We start from the raw sequence: 24075 nt of genomic DNA on the forward strand, positions 1-24075 counted from the left end.
TTTGACAGTTATTCCCAACTATTGCTCAAATTTTGTCTTCGCGTGTTTCTTTTTCCCCTGAATATGTATAATCTCTGTTCACCATGGTGTAAACAAGCAATCAAAAATGGTTTGCCTTGAAACCACATAATCTGAAGGAAATGGAATAAGATGTCTCCTCACACAAAAAAATCATCTGAACACTATATTCCAGAAACTTTCTTTTATTAAAAATATAGTTTACTAATATCAAAGTGAAATGTTAAAATTTATTTGAATTGCTATCTTTAAAAAGAAATATCTGAAAATGAAGTAGGAAACAATCCAGTAATTACACTTCATTCATTATTGTAAACAAATAACATCGTACTACGTTGAAAGGAAATTTATAAAGGCATAAATACACTAGAACCAATTTTAAATAACAAATTTTAAAAAAATTAAATAATAAATAAATACATACAGCTTAAATAAATTTAAAGAGGCATAAATGCACTCAAAACAATGTTAAAATTGCAAGGAGACAAAAATCAGCAAATCTTCCTAATGTACCACATATATCTGAAAACTTGATAATAATACACAAGTGGAATTTTACAATTATTAACAATGCACTTTCACATGAGCTGGATATAACAGTTTTTATCGTGACCTCCGCATGTATTTTGGTTCCTCTGGCAAATTCTGCCTATTCTCTTCCATGGGAAATGAAAGTCATTATGTTGTACGCAGTAAGTGAGGTCACGCAAACAGACTGCGTTTGCCCACTTTTTTTGCTACTGGTTGTGATCCTTTTGACCTGCAGATACGTTCAAAAAGAAAGTTTAATTAGTAGTTATAGTTGTTTATGGAGGAAAATCAGGTGAAGAATAAGAAATCAACTAAGTCAAATCGAATGGAAAAACCCTGATGGGGATGTAACTGTGTATAATATACATCATTCCTTACCAATTACAAGAAGTATATATCTAAAAACAAAGATGATGAGACTTACCAAACAAAAGCGCTGGCAGGTCGATAGACACACAAACAAACACACAAAATTCAAGCTTTCACAACAAACGGTTGCTTCGTCAGGAAAGAGGGAAGGAGAGGGAAAGACGAAAGGATGTGGGTTTTAAGGGAGAGGGTAAGGAGTCATTCCAATCCCGGGAGCGGAAAGACTTACCCTAGGGGGAAAAAAGGACAGGTATACACTCGCACACACACACATATCCATCTGTACATACACTGACACAAGCTTGTGTTAGGAGGTATCTCATATTTTTGTCACCTCAGTATATACAGGGTGTCCATAATTAAAGATTCTGTTTGAAAACATCGTAGAAAGAGAACTGCTAGAATGACGTCAAATTTGAACAGTATATTATTGACATAAGGGGAAACATCATGGAACAAAAAAATTTAATGAAAATTTTACCAACAGATGGTGCTGTAAGCTTTTTAATGCAAATGGGGTTGGCTACAAATGACATATGAATCACAATATGATGACTATGGTTTGAGTTGCAAATTACACCATCCAAAATGACAAGGTTGTACCACATCAGATGGGAGAAATTGGTTTTTAATTGACCTGAGGTCAAAAAAAGCATAAAAAGCAAAATGACATCGATTTTTAACTGTCCCAGAGCCAAAAACTGCGTAAAAAGCAAATTGATTTTTAATAACCCTGAGGCCAACCACCTCTTAAAATGCAAACTGATACTAGTTTCTAATTGTCGTGATACTGGCACAAGTATGCTGTCCACTATTTTCTGCCAAAAGTTGAAATCGAGAAACAGCATGTTCCACAACATATCGAAGTGTCTCGGGAGTCACATTTTAGATCATTCTAGCGTCTTTCTACAATGTTTTCCAAGTGGAAATTGAATTATGGACACCTTGTATATACTGAGGTGACAAAAATCATAGGATAGCACCAAATATTGTGTCAGACCTCCTTTTGCCCAGCACAGTGCAGCAACTCGATGTGCATTGACTCCCTGCAGAATATAGAACTATGCTGCCTCAACAGCCGACCGTACCTGTGTTGTGCAATGTGTGCCTTCGGTTCAGCTATGTTTGTAATTGGAGCACTGAACACATAACTCCACAGCCAGAAGTCACACGAATTAACATCGAATGATCCGGGTGGCGTGGTTGTACGCAAATGATGGCTAATGATTATAGCCTTTCCAAAAAGCCTCTGCAGAAGCCACTTTACTGGCTGTGCAGTGTGCAGAGGAGTGCCATCTTGCATAAATATGATTCTACCCACACAACCACACTGTTCAAGGATTGGAATGATATTGATACAGAAGACTCTCACAATGTTTGACAGTGATCGCACAGGACTCGTAGGACTCATCTCCTCAATAAAAAAAGGCCCTACAATAAATGATGTCATCAGCTAGCACCACACAGTCACCTTTGCAGAATGAAGTGGTACCAGTTGAAGTGCATATAGATTTTCCATTGCCCATATTCTGCAATTCTGTATATTCACATGTCCTTGGAGTTAGAAATGGGCTTCATTTGTCCACAGAATGTTCCAATGGCTGTTCATTGTCCACTTGCTATCGAGCAATATATTCGATAGTGGACGTCTGACTTGCTGAAGTGTCAGCAGGAAGCAACTCCTGAACATAAGTGATTTTGTATAGAAAGCAATGCAGGGCATTTGATAGGATTTTACGCACCGTGCTTGCAGGCATGTTCAGCATTTGGGTGATTTCCCATGCAATGCATGTTTGCAAATTACCACTTGATGCCTTCTGCAATTCTGTGGCTACATCTTCGATAGATGTCAGATCAACTGCTTTCCTCTCTCTGCCACATAGCACTTCAAAAGAACCTGTCTCCTCAAATTTAATCATTTTCTCCAGATCTTTAGGAGACATTGGAAATATGCCTTTTTTTCATACCCTTGTGTGTCTGGACCTTCTGCAGGGTTACTGGAGCACAGTCACTGTTCTTAGAGCTTTATCAGCAACACATGATCCTTCCTGGAGACAGTCATGTTGGGCATCTCGGATGCAAACTGAGGAACACCTGTGTGACACGTGCCTGATAGTGTGGACATTCTGATGCTTATAGCGCCATCTATTGTCAGATTTTTGTTTTTTGTTCCATGAAGTTTCCCCCTGGGTCAGTAATATGCTGTTTTGACATCAGTCTGAATAGTGGTTCTCTTTCTACAGCATTTTCAAACTGCAACTTCACTTATGTGCACCCTGTAGAATACACCATGTCATTGTAAGTGGGACAAATCTGACAGATGTAAAAATCATTTCAAGAGTACCCCAATGGACAGTTATAAGTCCATTACTGTTAACAAAATATAAAAATAATCTAGAATATAATAATGAAGCTTTGTGAAGCCATTTGTGGACAAGGCTGTTATCCTACATCATCATCATCATCATCATTTAAGACTGATTATGCCTTTCAGTGTTCAGTCTGGAGCACAGACCCCCTTATAAAATTCCTCCATGATCCCCTATTCAGTGCTAACATTGATGCCTCTTCTGATGTTAAGCCTATTACTTCAAAATCATTCTTAACCAAATCCAGGTACCTTCTCCTTGGTCTACCCCGACTCCTCCTACCCTCTACTGCTGAACCCATGAGTCCTCTTGGGTAACCTTGCTTCTCCCATGCGTGTAACATGACCCCACCATCTAAGCCTGTTCACCCTGACTGCTACATCTATAGAGTTCATTCCCAGTTTTTCTTTGATTTCCTCATTGTGGACACCCTCCTGCATTGTTCCCATCTACGAGTATCTGCAATCATCCTAGCTACTTTCATATCCGTAACCTCAACCTTATTGATAAGGTAACCTGAATCCACCCAGCTTTCGCTCCCATACAACAAAGTTGGCCGAAAGATTGAACGGTGCACAGATAACTTAGTCTTGGTACTGACTTCCTTTTTGCAGAAGAGAATACATCGTAGCTGAGCGCTCACTGCATTAGCTTTGCTACACCTCGCTTCCAGTTCTTTCACTATGCTGCCATCCTGTGAGAATATGCATCCTAAGTACTTGAAACCGTCCACCTGTTCTAACGTTGTTCCTCCTATTTGGCACTCAATCCGTTTATATCTCTTTCCCACTGCCATTACTTTCGTTTTGGAGATGTTAATCTTCATACCATAGTCCTTACATTTCTGATCTAGCTCTGAAATATTACTTTGCAAACTTTCAATCGAATCTGCCATCACAACTAAGTCATCCGCATATGCGAGACTGCTTACTTTGTGTTCACATATCTTAATCTCACCCAGCCAGTTTATTGTTTTCAACATATGATCCATAAATAATATGAACAACAGTGGAGACAGGTTGCAGCCTTGTCTTACCCCTGAAACTACTCTGAACAATGAACTCAATTTACCGTCAACTCTAACTGCTGCCTGACTATCTATGTAAAGACCTTTAATTGCTTGCAAAAGTTTGCCTCCTATTCCATAATCTTGTAGAACAGACAATAACTTCCTCCTAGGAACCCGGTCATATGCCTTTTCTAGATCTATAAAGCAGAGATACAATTCCCTGTTCCACTCGTAACACTTCTCCATTATTTGCCGTAAGCTAAAGATCTGGTCCTGACAACCTCTAAGAGGCCTAAATCCACACTGATTTTCATCCAATTTGTCCTCAACTAATACTCGCACTTTCCTTTCAACAATACCTTAGAAGATTTTACCCACAACGCTGATGAAAGAGATACCTCTGTAGTTGTTACAATCCTTTCTTTTTCCATGTTTAAAGATTGGTGTGATTACTGCTTTCGTCCAGTCTGATGGAACCTGTCTCGACTCCCACACCATTTCAATCATCCTGTGTAGCCGTTGACCTGAAATTCCACTGTATTTGATGAGTTATTGACCATTTTCTCCACTTTCTCAAATGTGATCTTATTTCCATCATCATTCCTATCCCATTGTACATTGAAATCTGAAACATTACTGATCATATTTTCACCTACATTGAGCAACTCTTCAAAATATTCCCTCCATCTGCCCAAGGCATCAACAGGATTCACCAGTAGTTTTCCTGACCTGTCCATAATACTTGTCATTTCCTTCTTACCTCCCTTTCGAAGACTGCTAGTTACACTCCAGAATGGTTTTCCAGCAGCTTGACCCAAAGTTTCCAACCTGTTTCCAAAGTCTTCCCAAGATTTCTTCTTGGATGCTGCAATTATCTGTTTGGCTTTGTTTCTTTCTTCAACATAGCTTTCTCTGTCTACCTGAGTTCTAGTATGTAGCCATTTTTGATACGCCATCTTTTTCCTTTTACAGGCTGCCTTGACTGTGTCATTCGACCAAGCTGTTTGCTTCATCCTACCTTTACACGCTACTGTTCCAAGACATTCTTTAGCCACTTCTAGTACTGTGTCCCTGTACCTCGGCCATTCCTTTTCCAATGACTCATTCCTTTTCCAATGACTGTAATTGACTACATTCAACTAACTGGTACCTTTCTGAGATCACTGTTACGTACTTGTGCCTGATTTCCTTATCCTGAAGTTTCTCCACTCTTATCCTCCTACATATGGACCTGACCTCGTGCACTTTCAGCTTCACAATACCAATTTCACCCAATTTCACTGCAGATTAAATAGTGATCAGTGTCATCAAAGAATCCCCTGAATACACGTGTGTCCCTCACAGCCTTCCTGATCTGTTATTATATAGTCAATGACAGATCTGGTTCCCCTGCCTTCCCAAGTATACCGGTGAATGTTCTTATGTTTAAAAAAGGAGTTTGTGATTACTAAGCCCATACTGGCACAGAAATCCAAGAGTTGTTTCCCATTCCTGTTGGCAACAATCCTGATGCTGGCAACAATCAGAGCAAAATGTTATCCTACAGAAAAAATATAATCCTAGAACATTGTAATGAAAGGCCTGGAAACACACAGGTGATAAATAACTGGAATAGGACTGGCAGTTGATCCTGAATGTAAATATATTGAAGCTATGACCCACAGATAAGTGGAGAGATCCATTACTGTTTGAATGCACTACTGTCAGTAACTCCATGAAAACTGTAAAAATTATTGAGTACCTGAGAGTAACTGCTGGGAGCAAACTAAAGTAGAATGAAAAGAATAAAACTAGTTGTACGAAAGCAGATGCCAAGCTGAAAGTCATTAAAAGAATTTTATGGAAATTTAATTCATCCATGAGAGAAGTGGCTTCCAAAATACTCATTGAGTACTGCTTGTCAAATTGGTAGGATTTGCAGAAGAGAGAGAGAAGATCTGATGAAGAATGGCATGTTTTCTAACAGATTCATTTAGTAAATGTAAGAGTGTTTTGGAACTGCTCCTCAAACTGATGTGCCTCATGTACAAGCCGATTCTCATAACCATACTTGCAAAATTAGGGGAAGTATATTATATACAGAGACAAGGCACTCTAATATAACCCTAGAAAATTTCATTTAAAAATCAGTTTACTCCAGTCCATATAAAAGTTAAAAAGTTTAGTAAAACATTAAACTGTATTACGAACAGAAACGACTCCATAGTCAAGGCATCCACAGCTGTGATAGTACCTTTTATAGCAAGAACTCCACAAACAGCTGTATCTTGAACCAATTTTTATTAAGATATTACTACAAGAAATAAACAAAGGTAGTGATTGGACCCCTACACATCAAAATAGTACCAATCATATGCACCTACTTGTAATAAAAGATAAGCTTAGAAATATTAAAACATGATAACTAACTACTGACACACCTGATGATGTGGCTATAAGCCACGGAAATGTTTATGCCTTCATAAAAATCAGTTGAAGATACCGCTGTTTGCAAAGTTCTTGCTATAAAATATATTATGAATGTCTCAAATGTACCAACCAGAACTCCACATAAGCACTTATGACCATGAACTTTCAAGGAGTTCAACTTGTGTAGCACGGGCTTCAAAATGATTATCACTGCAAAAGTTAACAATATCATTGTTTTTATGCTTGTATTCTTTTCTAATATAAGTGGCAACTGCACCTTTCTCCATATCTGTCCTACAATAATTTGATGCTAAGACCTACAATAATTGGATGTTAAGCTATACCCACCCCCATTCAGCATTTCTGTTTCAGTGCTCAAATGATACTCAGTACATACTGTACTCATATGGTTTGTAAGCTGCAGTTCAACCAATAGAAATAACAAATTCATTAATTTTACTTTTAACCTGTAATGTTCCAAAAAAATACATTTACTTTAACCTACCTTTCATCTTTACAATTAATTGTTGGTGTTGTGGTCTTCAGTCTGGAGATGGGTTTTGTGTAACTCTACATGCTGGTCTATCCTGTGCAAACCTCTTCATCTCCTGCATAACTTCTGAAACCTACATCCACTTGAACCTGCTCACTGTATTCATGCATTGGTATCCCTCCACAATTTTTACCATCCACACTTCTTTCCATTACCAATTTGACAATTCCTCAATATCTCAGGATGCCAAATGAAACAACAAGTTTACTGTTGCTAGTCACTGTTTATTTATATCAACAATGTGTTTTGAAGGTTTAAACCTCCATTATAAAGCTGATTTACACGGTTAGTATGACATGTGTTGTGTTATGATTTTGACACAACACATGCATGTCATACTAACACATGTAACTCCAGCTAATGTTGGAAGTTTAAACCTTTTAAATACATCGTGGATATAAATAAACAGTGACTGGTAACAGTAAACTTGATTCATTCGATATCAATAAAAGTCAGGGTAAAGCTTAACCTGAAATGTTCGCATCAAGGATGTGTCATAAACTGATCTGCTCTTTTAGTTAAGTTGTGCCATAAAATTCCTTTTCCCTCAATCCGATTCGGCACCTCCTCATTTGTTATTCGATCTTCCCATCATTCTTTTATAGCACCCCATCTCAAAGGCTTCTTTTCTCTTCTCATATGAATTGATCATTACCCACATTTCAGTTCCACACAACGCTACACTCCAGGCAGATCAGATAGATACCTTCAGAAAATACTTTCTAGCACTTAATTGATATTAGATGTTAACAAATTACACTTTATCAGAAATGCTTTTCCTGCTATTGCCAATGTGCACGTTATATTCTTTCTACTGCAGCATCATCATTGTTTTACTGCCCAAATAACAAAACTTGTCTACTACTTTTAGTTTCTTATTATTTCTTAAAATAATTCCCTCGGTATCACAAGATTTAATTCAATTACACTCCATTACTCTTGTTTTAGTTTTGTTGATATTCATCACCTAAAATTTTTTCAACACACTATCCATTCTGTTCAACTGTTCTTCCAAATTCTTACCACCTCTGTCATTGGCACACCTTAAATTTTTATTTCTCCATGAACTTCAATTCCGTTTCCAAATTTCTTTTAAGCTTCCTATATTGCTTGTTCAGTGTACAAATTGAATAACATCAGAGATAGGCTACAATTGTGTCTCACTCCTTTCTCAAATACAGCTTCCCTTTCATGTCCATCAACTCTTGTAACTGCAGGACGATTTCTATATAACATGTAAGTAACTTTTTGTTCCCTGTATTTTATATCTGCTGCCTTCAAAATTTCAGACTGCAGTCCAGCTGTCAGAAGCTTTCTCTGTATCTACGAATTCTATAAATACATGTTTTCTTTCCTTCAGTCAGTCTTCTACGATAAGATGTAGGGTAGCTATTGCCTCACGCGTTCCTACATTTCTCCGGAACCCAGACTGATCTTTACCTATGTTGGCAGTTTGACCGTTTGTCCATTCTCCTTTACTGTATTAATCTTTTGTAGTCATGATTTATTAGACTGACAGTTTGGTAGCATTCACACCTGCCAGCACAAGCCTTCCTCAGAATTACGATTATTACATTCTTCTTGAAGTATGACACTGTTTCTCAGCCCTCAAATCTTGCTCACCAGGTGGAACAGCTATGTCATGCTGGCTCTCTCGTGGACATCAGTAATTCTGAGGGGATGCCATCTACTCCAGGGGCCTTGTTTTCACTTAGATATTTCAGTGCCATGTTGAATTATTCTTGAAGTGTCATATCTCCCAATTGGTCTTCACCTGTATCCGCTGCTCTTTCTATAATATAGTCCTCCCTTGTACTTGACCTCTATATATTCCGGTCACCTTTCAGCTTTCCTTTCTTTACTCAGTACTAGCTTGCCATCTGAACACTTGATATACATACACTGTCTTCTTTTTTCTCCAAATGTATCTCTAATTTTCCTATACATGGCATCTATCTTTTCCCTAGCAGTGCTTGCATTTTTGCTCTAGTCATTTTTGCTTAGTCATTTTGTACTTTCTGTCAATCTCAGTTTTTTTATGTCTGTATTCCCTTTCCCCTGCTTCATCTGCTGCATTTTTATATTTTTACTTTCGTCAATTAAATTCAATGCCTCCTGTATTATCCAGAGATTTCTACTATGCCTTGTCTTTTAATCTATTTGATCCTCTGTTGTCTCCTCTAATTCATCTTCTATTGTATTCTATTCCCTCATTCAACATGGCCTGATGCTTCCTCTGAAACTGTCAACAACATGCGGTTCCTTTAATTAATCAGGGTCCCATCTCTTTAATTTCCAACATTTTTCTAATATCTTCAGTTTCAGTCTATGGTAATTTCCAAGAGTGATTACCTGTCAAACATATGGATTCCTATCAATATATATCAAACATGTGATTCGATGTCAACCACACGACTCTGGTGGTTGGTATGGATAATGTTTACAGTGTTCACTAGAGCAACGACATAAGATGAATGTTTACTAAGTTACAATTAATTACAAATGAAAGTAATAACTTTACTTTCTTTAATTGTCAGCCATGTCTTCTTCATGCACTATTCCTCATGTTGTATGAGCTGCCAGCAGCAATCTTTTTTGCCCACCTCGGGTACACTCTTGCTACGTCAGTTGGAAATGTTGGAAGAATATAAGGAGGATCAATTTTTCCATGCAATGTCAAGTTGTGAAAATATAGGTACTAGAAGAGGAACAACTTTCCACACTACATAACCAAGGAATTAGATTTTACCACATGAGGCTAATGGCACTTGAAACTGCAACACTGTCACTGTTGTTATTCACAACTATGTTTCTCTGGCAATGCGCTAAACATTCACCATAATTCATGCCAACAGAGTTGTGGGGTTGGCATTGAGCCACATACTCGATATTTATCATTATGGGCCAGTGCATTCAATAGGCAATCATTCTTGGAAATTACCAAATCTACAGTTCACAGCCAATAAATTACAGCCAGAATCCACACCTGCCCATAGAAATGTCTTACAGCTTAAAATCTGGTTTTGAAATTTCTGTCTTACCATTATATAATTAGTCTGAAACATTCCAGTGTTCTCAGGTTTCTTCCACATATAAAGCCTACTTGCGTGATTTTTAAACCAAGTGTTAGCAATGAGTAAATTATGCTCTGTGTAATTTCTACTTGGTGGTTTCCTCTTTTATTCCTTGCCCCTAGCCCTGTTCTTCTACTATTTTTCCTTCTCCTCCTTTTCCTGCTTTTGCGTTATTGCAACTACGATATACACACATAGCTTAGTTGCATTCCTATTTTCTTACTCATTATTAGACCTACTTCTGAATTACCCTTATTTAATTTTGTGTTGACAGTTCTGTACTGACCTGACTAGAAGTTCTCTTCTTCCTGCCACCACACTTCACTAATTCCACTATATCTAACTGCAACCTATTCATTTCCCTTTTTAAATTCTCTAACATACCTAACTGGTTAAGGGCTCTAGCATTCCACACTCCGACCCATGGAGTACAGGTTTGACTTTCCTGATGACCACATCCTCCTGAATAGTCCCCACCCAGAGATCCAAATGGGGCTATTTTACCTCTGAAATATTTTACCCCAAGAGGATACCATCATCATTAAGCCATATGGTAGAACTATGTTTTTCACTTATTCACAGTACCAGTACAGAAAAGTACAATGGCGAATGTTACAAGGGCAGATCAGTCTATCATCCAGGCTGTTGCTCCACTAACTTCTGAAAAGACTGCTAACTCTCTTCAGGAACCAAAGGTTAGTCTGGTCTGTCCACAGATACTCCTCCAATGTGGTTGCACCTATGGCACGTCATCTGTATTGTTGAGGAACGCAAGCTGCCCTACTGTGGCAAGGTCTGTGATTCATGGAGGCTTCACAATTTACAGGATCAAAACTAATTTATCCTAAAGAATTGTCTCCATTCATAACCGTAACTGCACAGCTGTTTCTACAACATGTTTATTTCATACCCGAATCAAGATACTGGTGAATTTCCTGCCTCTGTTCATCCACATATAACTTACAAGGGAACCCACCATAGGTTGCTCTCTGATACAGTCAAAACTTGGCATGGAGACAGAAGGGTAAAAATAGAGAGACACCTACTTCAGCTTAGGTGCCAATGCTCAATAGTTTTGGAGAAAATGACTGTCAAAGAGTCCACTTGGATATTGTGAAACCAGGTAAGTTGGTAGGGCAGTGGCTAAGAGCACCATGGTGTATATGCAGACAAAAAAAAAACTCTGGATTATCCTGTTAAAAATACAATTTCCCCTGTACAAAAATACACTATACCCTGGGTGAAAGCATTTTTTTCATGTTAAATGACAATATACTGCTGTAAAACTCATCAATCCTTTGAATAGTTATGATTTTATAGACTGGCACAGAGCTTCCCTGCAAATTAGAAACTTATGCATAAGTTACAAAAGATGAAAAGCAGTCTACTTTCTAGCAACATGTCGCTTTTCCCACCTCCACCTACAAGCTTCAGCAACTGCCGATAAGTGGATCTGCTCTCATTCAGCTCTGGTTCATTCTACAGCACAGATCTAGAATCATTTGTTTATGTACCTGGTAAGGTAGTGTCATGTGAAAATAATGGATTCTTCAACTAAGTAAATAAATAGTTTCTTAAGTGATAAAATGTTCTTAAACAGTGTGATAAGACTATCATTCTAGCAATCAGCAACTCCTTATAATCAATGATTTATAACAGAGTAATACATCATCACTTTGGGTGATGAAATGGATTAAAACGTACTGAAATAGAGTGTGACCTTGCTGAGGTTACTATTACTGCAGAACAGTCAATACTGTGAAGATATATTTTATTTCAGTATAATGAGCTATGAGCACTACTTCATCTTCAATACTGTGAAAGAAATCTCTTCTAAAGGAATCTCTTTGCTGTCCATATTCTGAAAGGTGGTAGTGTGGACCAAAACAAGGAAAAATATGTTAAGTATACATCGGCACTGAAGTGCTTACTTTAAGAGCTATAAGCATTTTTGTTCATCTTCGCTCCTGTGAAATACATATCTTCTGCAGAACATGTGTTCCTAAGCTTTTTAAGATATGCATTTTAGGATTCATGTATACTACCTCCATCCAAAATATGAAAATCAAAGAGCTTGCAGTAGAAGAGATTTGTTACACAGTATCGAAGATGAAGAAATGCTCAGCTCTTAAGGTGTGTTAGATCCCTCGTTTACTAGACCTTTTTGCTTATAATGAGCGTTCCTGTCATATCCTTGAACACTAACCATCCCTCTTCAGACAACCTGTTTAATAGACAGTAAGTGAAAAAAATTTCTAGTGGTTCAATTTTTGCTCTTATTTTTACTTTTATACTTCCAGGGAAACAGAACATTCCTACAAACATTTGAATTATAACAATTTGGAACACCACACACAGCACGTGAAGGCACATACACCACAGTCACCTTTTTTTTGCGAGGAGTAGGGGAATAATTTCACAGTAAACCATGAATGTCAAAGCATTTTCTCGAATGCTGGAGCCTGCAATTGACTTCGGATCAAGGTGTGTATTTTAACTGAATTGCTTCTACTTGTGATTTCCCTTTGCTGTGCAATAAGAGAAGGGCACTTCTGTAATTGGCAAATGTAATTTTTCAGGTGTCAGTAAAAGTACACATTGTAGGTTTTACATACATTATGGTGGAATTTCTGCCAATCCCTACATGGAGGGACTGTTTTGCCCACGCCATGAGCCAGTTTCTTTTGTGAGCTTTCCAGATTTTATGGTTGTTGTGTGCACATTCTGATGTTGTTCCATTAATTGGCTTATACCTTGATGGGTTCAAGGACCAAATTTGTCACTAACTTCTTGAAGACAAACAAAAGCTGTTGGTAGCAGTTCTCTGAAAGGTTTTAATCAGTTTTAATTGTCATGATAAAAACTATGTTTAGTAAGAATGACATCTTTATTTCTTCATCATTACTTCTACTGTCTTTCACAATGTCATGTTAAGTAATGATGACAGTACTTTTGTGACGGATTTGTTATACAGGGAGAGTGTATCCTTTACATTTATCCTTTTCCCAAAGCTTATACTACATTTTCTGCACAGTCTCTGTGCCTCTGACACACAAACATGACAAAAAATGCAATAACTAATTTTAATCCTTATTCTGCAGCTGGTAAATAGATTCTCATCTTCTGTGTTAAAATCGTTAAAAACAAACAGTTCAACAAAAAAAATTGATGCTCAGAAATGGAGCAACATTTGATAAGCATTAAAATTTAATAAATGGAAACATAAAGGAGCAGCTGATTTTTAATGCCATCTGAAAAGACCAATTTAAAAATTAAGCACACTAAAACTTATAAATTATCAACAAAAATTGGCAAGAGACCTCACCCCACCACACACACACACACACACACACACAAACACACACACACACACACACACACACACACACACACACTTACAAACTGCAAGGGTATCTGTTCAGAATATGTGGCAAATGAAATAATTTAAATATTGCACTATTTTTTATAGTCCTCAACTTCTTTCTCCAATCACAAACATTCCAAATTGGTTTTAAGCTTATATGTTTCAGAGTTTTCTTCACAGTGCCGTTTCCTGGTTGCTGCATTTCACTTGTACCTTGTGAAAGAAATAATATAAAAATAAAAGGGAAATATGTGAAGGACTGTTTGTGCAGTGTCAGTAAGGAAATATATAGCATTTACTTACTTAATACGTCTCACTATTTCTTCTGGCAAATTGTATTTATTAATATTTGGCACAATCTTCTTCAGGTACCGTTCCCTCAGTGAATGCCATGTATGACGATTTCCCACTGGCTAAAATAATTTGAAAAAAGTTTTTAGTAGATTTGATTCAACAACGGAATTTATATTTATAAATACTTTGTGTATAAACTATTCCATAAACTATTAAACACTAATAAATACAGAAAAAAATAAAAATAAATGTAAGCAACAAATGTAAATTTCTAAGGTTGCCCATACAATAGTTTTCCAAGGAGTGAGAGCCTTAGATCTGACATATTTCTAACATTTTGGAAGACGAACGGCAACTTGTAAGCAGCCATAAAAATGTTCCTGCTCTGATCCTGTATAATACTGACTTTTAAATCATTTTCTTGGGGGGGGGGGGGGGGGGAATCTGACTAAACTATACATTTTCCTTTCTCTGTGAGCTTGGAGGGTGAGAGGGGGGGGGGGGAGGGGGCGGAATGGCCCCCAATTGTTTGAGAAGAGCTCAGACAAATAGTGTATGCAATCGAACAAAATTCTTGTGTTGAAGCAATCAGAGTGTAGTTACTGGATGCTGTGCTTTATTTTTTATGTTCTATTTCAATTATATGAAGCAATATTGGCCAATGACCAGTTCTGTAAAAGTATTGAATTCTGAATTGTAAACTCAAATAAGTGTGATTGAAACAATGTGCAATACAAATGTGTTATTTTTGGAAGCTATACAAGGAGCAATGGCAAAAGCTGCCACAGTCAGTTCTATGCCATGTTTTAGGCTCAAAATCTGTGTCAGTTTTTTGCCAGTTTGTGATAGAAAAAACAAATTTTTAAGGTATTTTGACTATTTTGGCTACACCATTTATTTCATTAACTCGAACAGACAGCCTGACATACGTTAAGTGGACACAGATATTATTTCACGTAGAGGGAACACAATGAAGTTGAGTTGCAAACCTCAATTGAGATCATTGGTTATTAACAAGTAGTTCAATCCTAGCCACAAAAGCTGGTTATGTTGTAACAAGACTCACTTAAAAAGTCATATAAACAATATTTTCTGCAGCTTAAGTCCACAATACATTTATGTTATGGCACAGCATATATAAACATAAAGAAAAAATCGATATCAACATTGCTGAGCATCAAGCTGAAAAATTGACACCTTGCCTTCATGCACTTGGCTTCTCACCATTAAGGGGTGAATAATTGTAGGCATAGTCACGACACGATGCACACCTGAAAAGTTAAAAATTTTCTGTGTGTCTAAGTGTGACACATGAAATACTTTACTCTGTAAATAAATCATCCAGTATGCACCCTTTTACACAAGCCAAATGCAAGAGATTCATAAAAGCAATTGAACCGTTGAAACAATACACAGCTTATGATCACCAATAAAGATATTTCACTAATGTAAAAGTTATCAGTGTTACTAGCATTGTTAAAACTTAAAGAGTACATCATATGTGATGGTAGTGAATAATAAGAATCCAGGCATCAAAAGAGGTTTTGAACTAGTTGCAAATTGTAAGTGACTGGACTGAGACAGTTATAAACAAACAAATGTGCTCCATTTATGTGAAAAGAGGAAGATAGAGAAAATTGCTAAATGTAATTGAAAGCAATGCTGGAGGGACTAAGTCAGAGACTCAGCACCTACTTCCATAACCACGAAAGCAATTTACAATGTGGTTCTGTTCCAAGAAATAAGACCCAGACAACATATCAGTAAATGTCAAGACACGTGCCAGATATTTCTCTGTCTAATTTGTCATCTTTGTACTGAAGTCTGGGCTTCACAGCATAACTTTCAAAAAAGTCACACTGAACTTTAAAAAAAATATCATTGTAAAGAGCTACAAATCATGAAACCAGCATTTCAACTAATAATTACTACTATGTCATATACAGTATATGAAAATAGTAATCATACAGTTCCCAAAATGAAAATCAGTGATTTGCTCAGCAAATATGACCTTTATACGACATAACTGAATACAGTCAAACAAGGAATGAAACTTCGAACATAATGCAAATTTATAAGAAAAAGTTATATGAACATCAGTACCTCCGTTGCTGCCATATTCTTCCATACAACGTTGCCTCCAGTATTACTAAACCTGTTATGCTTCTGGAGGTATGTGAGTATGGCATATTCTTCTTCCATAGTAAATTCTTCCCTGAGAAAAGATACATCTAATAATGTATGACAGGATTTTCACAACATGAACTACGAAATGCATATATCCTTAAGAAAATATCATGTTACTTCCTAGCATATGTTGAACCAAAGGAAACACTCATGTTACTTGCATATCTTCAAGCAATTTCAACATTCTCATGTTATTTGATATTGTCGATTTTGTTGGTTTGCCACATGTACATGGAATTTTGTATACACATGTCGACAGAGGAGGGCATTTATGCTTCACAGATTGGAGTACTTGACTTATTTTCTTTGTTGGCCTAAAGGCCGGCCTGATGTCATGTTTCTGTAAAATCTTAGCAATCTGGTCCATTACTTTATTAATAAAAAGGAGAGAAACTGTATTTTTAGGTTGTTGTGGTTCATCCTTGTCCTTCTTCCTTTTTCGGAAAGTACCTTGTCCTTCTTCCTTTTTCAGAAAGTAACACATACAGACAGATATTTGCATAAAAACTCCAATCACCATCCACAATAAAAGAGAGGTGTCATTAAATGTCTTGTTGATAGAGCCGAATGGATATGCACATCGAAGCACCTGGACACTGAAATAAAACACCTGAAGCAGGCCTTTGAGAAAAAGGGCTACTCAGGGAAAGAGGTAATGAGAATTTTGTGATCAAGGAACAAAAAACAGAAGGACAAGGATGAACCACAACAACGGAGAAATACAATTTCTCTCCCTTTTATTAAAACAATAACGGATCACATCGATAAGATTTTACAGAAACTTGACGACATCAGGCCGGTCTTTAGACCAACAAAGAAAGTACTCTGATCTGTGACGAATAATGCCCTCCACAGTTGACATATGGTGTATACAAAATCCTGTGTACATGTGGTAAAGTTTATATTGGAACTGCAAAGAGAAGCATAAATACATGGCTAAAAGAGCACAAAAGTCTTTGTCGACTAGGAAAAAGAGAGAAATTAGCTGCAGCAGAGCATGCTCTTCAGTCAGGACACCACAAATGGAAGTTTTCTGAAACAGTAATTTTATCTACAACGTCTAATTATTATCCACGACTATGTAGAGAAGCCACTGAAATTTATAAGCATCAGGATCATTTCAATATGAAAGAGGAGGCAATGAAACTTAGCGACATATTAACAGTAGCTCTCCAGAATCACTAGACAATTTTATCTTTGACAAGGATTATCTCTGCTCATCACGTGTTACTTTGACTACGCCCCCTTTCCCATAGCATATATGTCGCTCTCGGATGTCGGACCAGTCAGTTGGCAAGATTCAGAGGAGGAGCACCTCTGAGGATGTCCAGTGCAGTCCTGGATGAAATGTCTGGAACAGAAGTGTTTCTTGGACCAAGACCTCACATCCCAAAAGGTTTACCAGCAGCTACACTGCCAGTTGTGTCTGCCAATGAAAACATTATGTCACCCCAATGACATGAGGAGTGCATTGCATCATATCATCGGTGCTGCACACATCAGCAGTTGCAGGCAGCTGTTATATGAGCAGGTACTGAGTCAGCACTAAAGCACCAACTGGATCTCAGAGTATGGAGGTTGGCTGTCTTCATTGGAGCCGAGGCCTTGAGTGGCTGGTAGAGGAAGAAAATTTAAGCTCCTCTGGGCATTGGGGAAATGTGTAAAGCTGACACTCAATCACACATGCCAGTGACAGTGGAGGAAGAGCTTCACCCACATTAGGCCAAGTTTTTACAGTATGTGGTCAATGATCGGGAAACTTGTAAGATTGCACCCAGTTTCAAACTGAAAGAACTCAACAATACGATATCAAGATGGGCAATAGCACAAGTAAAGCTTGTAGGCCACATTAAAATCCTAACTGTACTTCCCAAGTCATATTCTGAAGTGTCAAAAACATTTTTCAATGTATTTATAATAACAGATAAAATAGAATGCTGGGCCACTTGTGAAACCACAAGAAAAACTTCATATGAGGGACATAAGAACCACAAGAGATATGTTCACTGTGAACTTGGTTAGTAATGAAGACAAAAATAAGATAGTTAATAATCCCATGAAAAAGGAAAATATGGTGTGTGAACTAGCCAAAAAAAGTGTCTTCAAATTATTATGTATAATGTATCATCCAAGATGACACAGGAGTACATTTTTTCATGTATCAATGGGCAAAACCTAGAGTATATCACCAAGGAGGATGGAAACATCCAGCTGAGACTCAGAACAGAATAAAGCAACAGCACACCACATCATAAAGATATCTCTTGAATTAAGGAAATGCTACTTAACTTGACAATGGAAAATCCAGGATGGAATGTAACAATATTATGAAAAGGATAGTTGCTACTCACCATACAGAGGAGATGCTGAGTCACAGATGGACACAACAAAATGCTACTCAAGTAACAGACTTTATGTTGGCTACAGTTCAGTGAGCATGAAGGATTATTTGCCCTAACAGTGTGTATGAGGTTCGGCAACTTTTGGCCTGTGGCCAAGTGCTGCACTACAGCACTTTAGTGAGGCCCTCTTGAGCTCATAGTGGAGACAATATGCATGAATGGAAAGATGATCCCAATAGGAATTTTGATCCTGTATGCATACCCTAAAAATATAGGGGAAAAAGCCATTTGCTTCTATATGTACACCCTAAAAATATAGGGGGAAAAGCCATTGTGCTCTCGGATAGAAAGAGATACATACAAACTTCAACTGCAAAGAGGGACTCTACACATGGCTACTAATATATCTTTGCAGTATAAATGTAAAAACCTCTCATGTAAAGAGAAAACATTAATCTCTTACAAAATAAGCATTTGATTAGGTAAGGCTTACAATATAGTAATTGGTACAACAGTAAAATCAAATGTGTCAGTTCAGACCATACAGCACCTTATACTTCTACTGACTGGATGAAAGTGATGCTGTCCATTTAAAACATTCCTGCAATCAGTCGCAAAAATAAAAAAGGGATGCCAGATGCTGAGATGCATTTCTCACAAGTCTACATCAAAACATGGAAAATATCTGCAAATATCACAATGTATTGATTTCTAGTTTTCACACATGTGCTTGGTATCTGTCTAGGAAAGCAGACAGGTGGTATCAACCCTAATCAAATATGCAGAAGTTTAGTGAGGACTCTTCAGCTCTCCAGACTTGAAGGGGTCATAACAATAAAGACACTTCAATATCGGGTGTGAAATGGATATTCCAGGGGACATGAAATCACTTTTCCCATTAGAGAGGCTGAAGTTGATAATTCTCCTTACCAGGAACGAAGAGTAAGTGGAGCTAAATGTTCAAGTACTTCATACAAGAGGTGAGTATTTCAACACTGAAATTACTTACAGGAAATTTGTAATTTTGCATAGTAGTATTGCTTTTAACTCAAGCAAATCATGGGTACAGTGTTACATTCACATGTAAGTGATACATACATTAAATCAGCTCCATAGGATACACACAGCACAGCTCACTTCTATGCCCAGCCTAGTGCTTATGAACAAAATCAAGAAGCTGTTTGAGGGAATGAGATTCGACATAAAAGAGCCATACTCTGGGCAAGGCAACATCCAATTAATGTAATGAACTGTTCAAGTTAACAGTGCAGGAGGGTGTCCAATGACAGTAATTCTCTTTCATAACTAAGTATTGAGGCCTGTAAAACTAACTGTACTACAGTAGAATTAATTTCTCCTTTTGACACATGGTATATTGTAAATATGTACTTTTGGTACAGTTATAAGATTAGTGTTCATATAAGGAAACTAAGATAATAAGTGAAACTCTACATGACAAATTTGTCACTATAATGATGGATACCAAAGACAAATCAAGTTTCCAGAACAAGAGAATTCGTGGCCTTGAGTTATAAAAAAAACATACTTACGAAAATTCAGTTTCAATGCAAAATAGTCACATAACCTAGTAATTTAAAACAGGCAGTGACATCATCAAGTACTGATTCAGCATGACAAGCAGCTGTGCCTGTAGATCTGTACAAAGTTGGTGACTAACTCAAGGCGTGACCACCCACACTTTCATAACCATATTGTATGAATTAAAAGTTGTAACCATATTGCATGAATTAAAAATCAGAAATTTCGTAGTTCTGTGTGATGCTCTCTAGCTTTAAAACTGGTCTGTTGAACAGACAAGTTGACCATGTAAAGATTAAGTTACAGGCCTTGCATGCAAAAGGTTGTGGGTTCGAATCTCATTAGGTGCTTTGAAACTTTTTATTTTTATATCTTTATTGAAATGACTTTAGTCATTGGGTTAAACGTATGTTTACATTTCTGTTGATTTGTCATTTTATTTTCATCATCATATTAATTTTTTCATTTGCTCTTTTTTGTTTTTATCAGTCTTTTCCCACTTGGAATCTTTGTTCACATTATTTTAATCGTTTTTACATATTAATGTTGATTTAATTTCTTCCATTTTACATGCCATATTTTTGTCTGTGTGATTGCCTTAATTATTTCTATTCCTGATTTTGCTTGAATTTAATTTAAATCTTCATCTGCATTACGTTGTCCACAGTGCAATAAGAATTTATATTTTAAATGGTTGTATGATGATTACCATTCCAAAAATATACATATTGTCATGAAAAACACAGTTTTGTTACCATTGCTCATTCAATATAAATAGTGTATTTTGTCTTTTGTTTTTGAACAGGTACAGTGCCAGTTTCAAACATTTAAATTTTATGACAGATAAATGAAAAGAATGTAATTCACATGCACAGAGATTCCAAGAGGAAAAAGAATGACAGGAAGGAAAAAGTGAAAGCAACTGAAAAATTTACTGTGTTGATTTTAATGTGACAAAGAAGCGTAAATAAGAAAAATTACATTTAACCCAGTCAACAGATTAAAAATAATGACCAAAATCATTTCGATAAAGATAAAAAAAAAAATTCAAGCCATGTGATGAGATTTGAACGCACCACCTTTTGTGTGTGAGGCCTGAACTTTATTAATTACACTGTACAACTAGTCTTCTGAATATTCCTTTTTTTTTTTAAAGCTGTAGAGCATTGTGCAAAAATTTCAAATTTTATTATTATTACTTCCAAAAGAGGGCCTACATGATGAATGGTCACAGGACGTGATAGCTGGTATCTTAACCTATATCATAAAGATTATTTCAAAAAGTTGATCCCACAGATGGATAGCACTCTCAACATTAGTAGATAATAGTCAACCGACTACTGGTTGGCAGCAGCTAGTCGAACCATTACTGAGTGTACTATTGTCAAATGACAGACAAAAGAGATGTTGAGGAAACATCTGACTGAAGGAAACGAGAACAGTTAAAACTGTTGATGAACAAGGTTCTGGAGAATCTCAGCATATTAAAAAATAATTACGCACCAGATCCAAAAGACTGAGATATTTATGTACTTGGGTATAGCCACTACTTCCACTTGAAGCAACCTGTTCGACGAGGGTAGCGTGCAAGGAAAATCTGTAAACATTTGGAAATCAGAAGAGGTCATAATTCTGAGACAGGAGGAGGGATGATAAAGATCATACCCAAGGGAAATCTTATAGATCTACCCATCTGCTAAAAGTTATTGGCAAAATGTTTGGAAACGTGCTAAATAAGAGGCTTTACATTCACAAGAGCAAAACTGGAATAAATGATGCACAGTATCAGAAACTACTGAGGAAGTTACTAACTGTGATCTAAGATCTCCTGCTCTTAGCCAGATAGACAGAAACATAGGAGCTCTGCTGAACACAATTCAGGAGTACTGCAGTATAAATAAACTTTCCATTGCTCCTTGGAAGTCGAGCTATACAATGTTAAAAGACAGACTAAACTACAGCAGAAATCCTCTATTCAGAATTAATGATGTGCTCAGAAGCAGTATGCCCACTCGAAAGTACCTCAGGGTGTGATTGGATGAGAAATCAAACTATAATATTCAAACAAATGCAGCATGATCAAAAGGTTTGGCAATTATGAGTGAATTTGTTAACTTTGCACAATGAAGATTTGAACCACCAACAAAAATTTTTCATCGCTATCAACTGGCAATACCAGTAGCCATAGTGGGTACTGGTGCAAGCCTTTTGGGTACATGGGACACGGACAGAGACATTGTTTGCAGTGTGGGTGCAGCATGCAGATCTAAAGCTTTGCTCGGGTGCATTTGCTGCAACATGAATTGACGCCTTGTAACTAGTGTTTTGGACCAGTCTCTGATTCTGCATATCAGAGAAAAAATCTGCAACCTATTGTACGAAGAAAAGCATACCACACAAGGTAAATGAAATAGTTAAGAATTGTGAAGAGAGCTGTATTTCCATCAGAGTGTGTATTTTGAATTTGTGGCAGGAATTACATATCTTTACTGCCACTGGAAGGCAGACAGTTTGTTTCTTTTCAAATGTCAGGATATACTCTAAATGGGTCACATTTTATCATCTACTGCTCTTGAGCACATTTACTGCTCTTGTGCACCATTTGATGGTATGGTTCATACTCAGATCAACTATATGTATTGCATAGGAAAGATAATACAACTGTGATTACCCATCATAAGTGCACCTGACTGTGTCCTAATGGTGTGTCCTGTTTATGATATGAAAGAGGGAAGACAGTAGCTTCAGGGCACTCCTGTCCACGAGGCAGTGCCCAATGAGCTGAAATTTGTCTTCTTGAATGACTCCTGCCACTGCCACTACCCGCTGCAGAAGGATGTGACGTACCATGGAGGAGGGGGAGTGGCCTGTTACCAGGATAGGAATGAAGGGAAATGTCTAGCAAACCATCACCTTTTATCACTTTCAGAACCAAATTTGCTTTGGATCTAAGGGAACATCTGAAACAGAGACTGGATCTTCAGTACTTCACCTAAAATACAGCTGGTGGAACAGGAAACACTCCAGTACACTGTCAACTTGTTTTAGTATACACAGAGTTCCTAGAGCTAGTGTGAGGAAAAAAATGGATCTAGAGTAGCCTAAACACTGATATTACTTAATGTTATTAAAAAACAGTCACTGTTGTCTTCTCCACATATTTTTGTAAAAATGACAAATTTTGTTCTCCTTTCTATAGTTCTTTTCATTCCCTCTCTAACTTTTTATTATTATAGTTCTCTTTTATTATTAGATTGTCATTCCTTTATAGCATTAGGTAAGGGAAGTATAATGGGCAATTTTAGTAAATAAATTAGTAATAGTTATTTTACAGCTAGCTCTTAGAAGAACAAGGTGTGTAGGTGCGCACACTGCCAGAAACTGTTGTCCTCCAGCTTGTAATGTTGTCACCAGTGTGTACTAGGCACTTTAAAAAACACAAAAATAAATGTTTTGTGTACAACATGTTATTTTAAAAAAAGTTCATTTAGTTAACTACATGACTGACCATCAATAAATTTTACCAACTGTAATGTCTGACAATATTAAGCCTCCAAATAGTATCAAAGACCTGCTCAAGGAAGAATCAAAAGAGACACCTTTAGACATATTTGCTTAAGGAAACCTGTAACATAGGGGCAGATTACTAATGGTGGAATGATACCTCCTTGGACCACACTGGAAATAACTACGACACAATATATGCAGTTCATAACTTGCAAAAGGTTCCCTCCCAGTATATGTCTAAAATATGATGACACGAAGATAGAAGAGGTTGCAGAGAGAAGTTGGCAGTATTAAATTCTTGAGAGTACAACCTGATGATAAATCCAACTGGGAGAAGCATAGCACAGAAGTACTGAAGCACCAGAGCATACTAAAGAACTAAGGATGCTCATAAAAAAATCTTAACTTGTAATGTGGATGTTGTCAGATATGGGTGATATAAAAATAAGGCACTAGCACACTTCAATTACCTTCATTCGATCAGTTTTTGGGTAACTCATCAAGCCAAGC

The 24075-nt window shown here is 37.1% G+C and overlaps 1 protein-coding gene across 5 annotated transcripts in view; it reads right to left on the reverse strand.

The window, feature by feature from the left end:
- Positions 1-265: 265 nt before the first annotated feature.
- The window catches only part of LOC126175571 (telomeric repeat-binding factor 2-interacting protein 1-like), a 200572-nt gene continuing 176762 nt past the window's right edge, over positions 266-24075 (reverse strand). For 4 of the 5 annotated variants that reach the window (XM_049922465.1, XM_049922456.1, XM_049922440.1 and 1 more), the window contains 3 exons: positions 16094-16205; positions 14000-14109; positions 266-778 (listed from right to left, as the gene is read on the reverse strand). In XM_049922465.1, the coding sequence (XP_049778422.1) occupies positions 721-778; positions 14000-14109; positions 16094-16205 (280 nt within the window). In that variant the 3' untranslated portion in view covers positions 266-720. Of the gene's footprint in view, positions 779-13242; positions 13910-13999; positions 14110-16093; positions 16206-24075 lie in introns of those variants that run through there. The other variant, XM_049922448.1, reaches the window with a different exon arrangement.

Source organism: Schistocerca cancellata, chromosome 1, assembly GCF_023864275.1.
Source record: "Schistocerca cancellata isolate TAMUIC-IGC-003103 chromosome 1, iqSchCanc2.1, whole genome shotgun sequence".
NCBI classification, from domain to species: domain Eukaryota; kingdom Metazoa; phylum Arthropoda; class Insecta; order Orthoptera; family Acrididae; genus Schistocerca; species Schistocerca cancellata.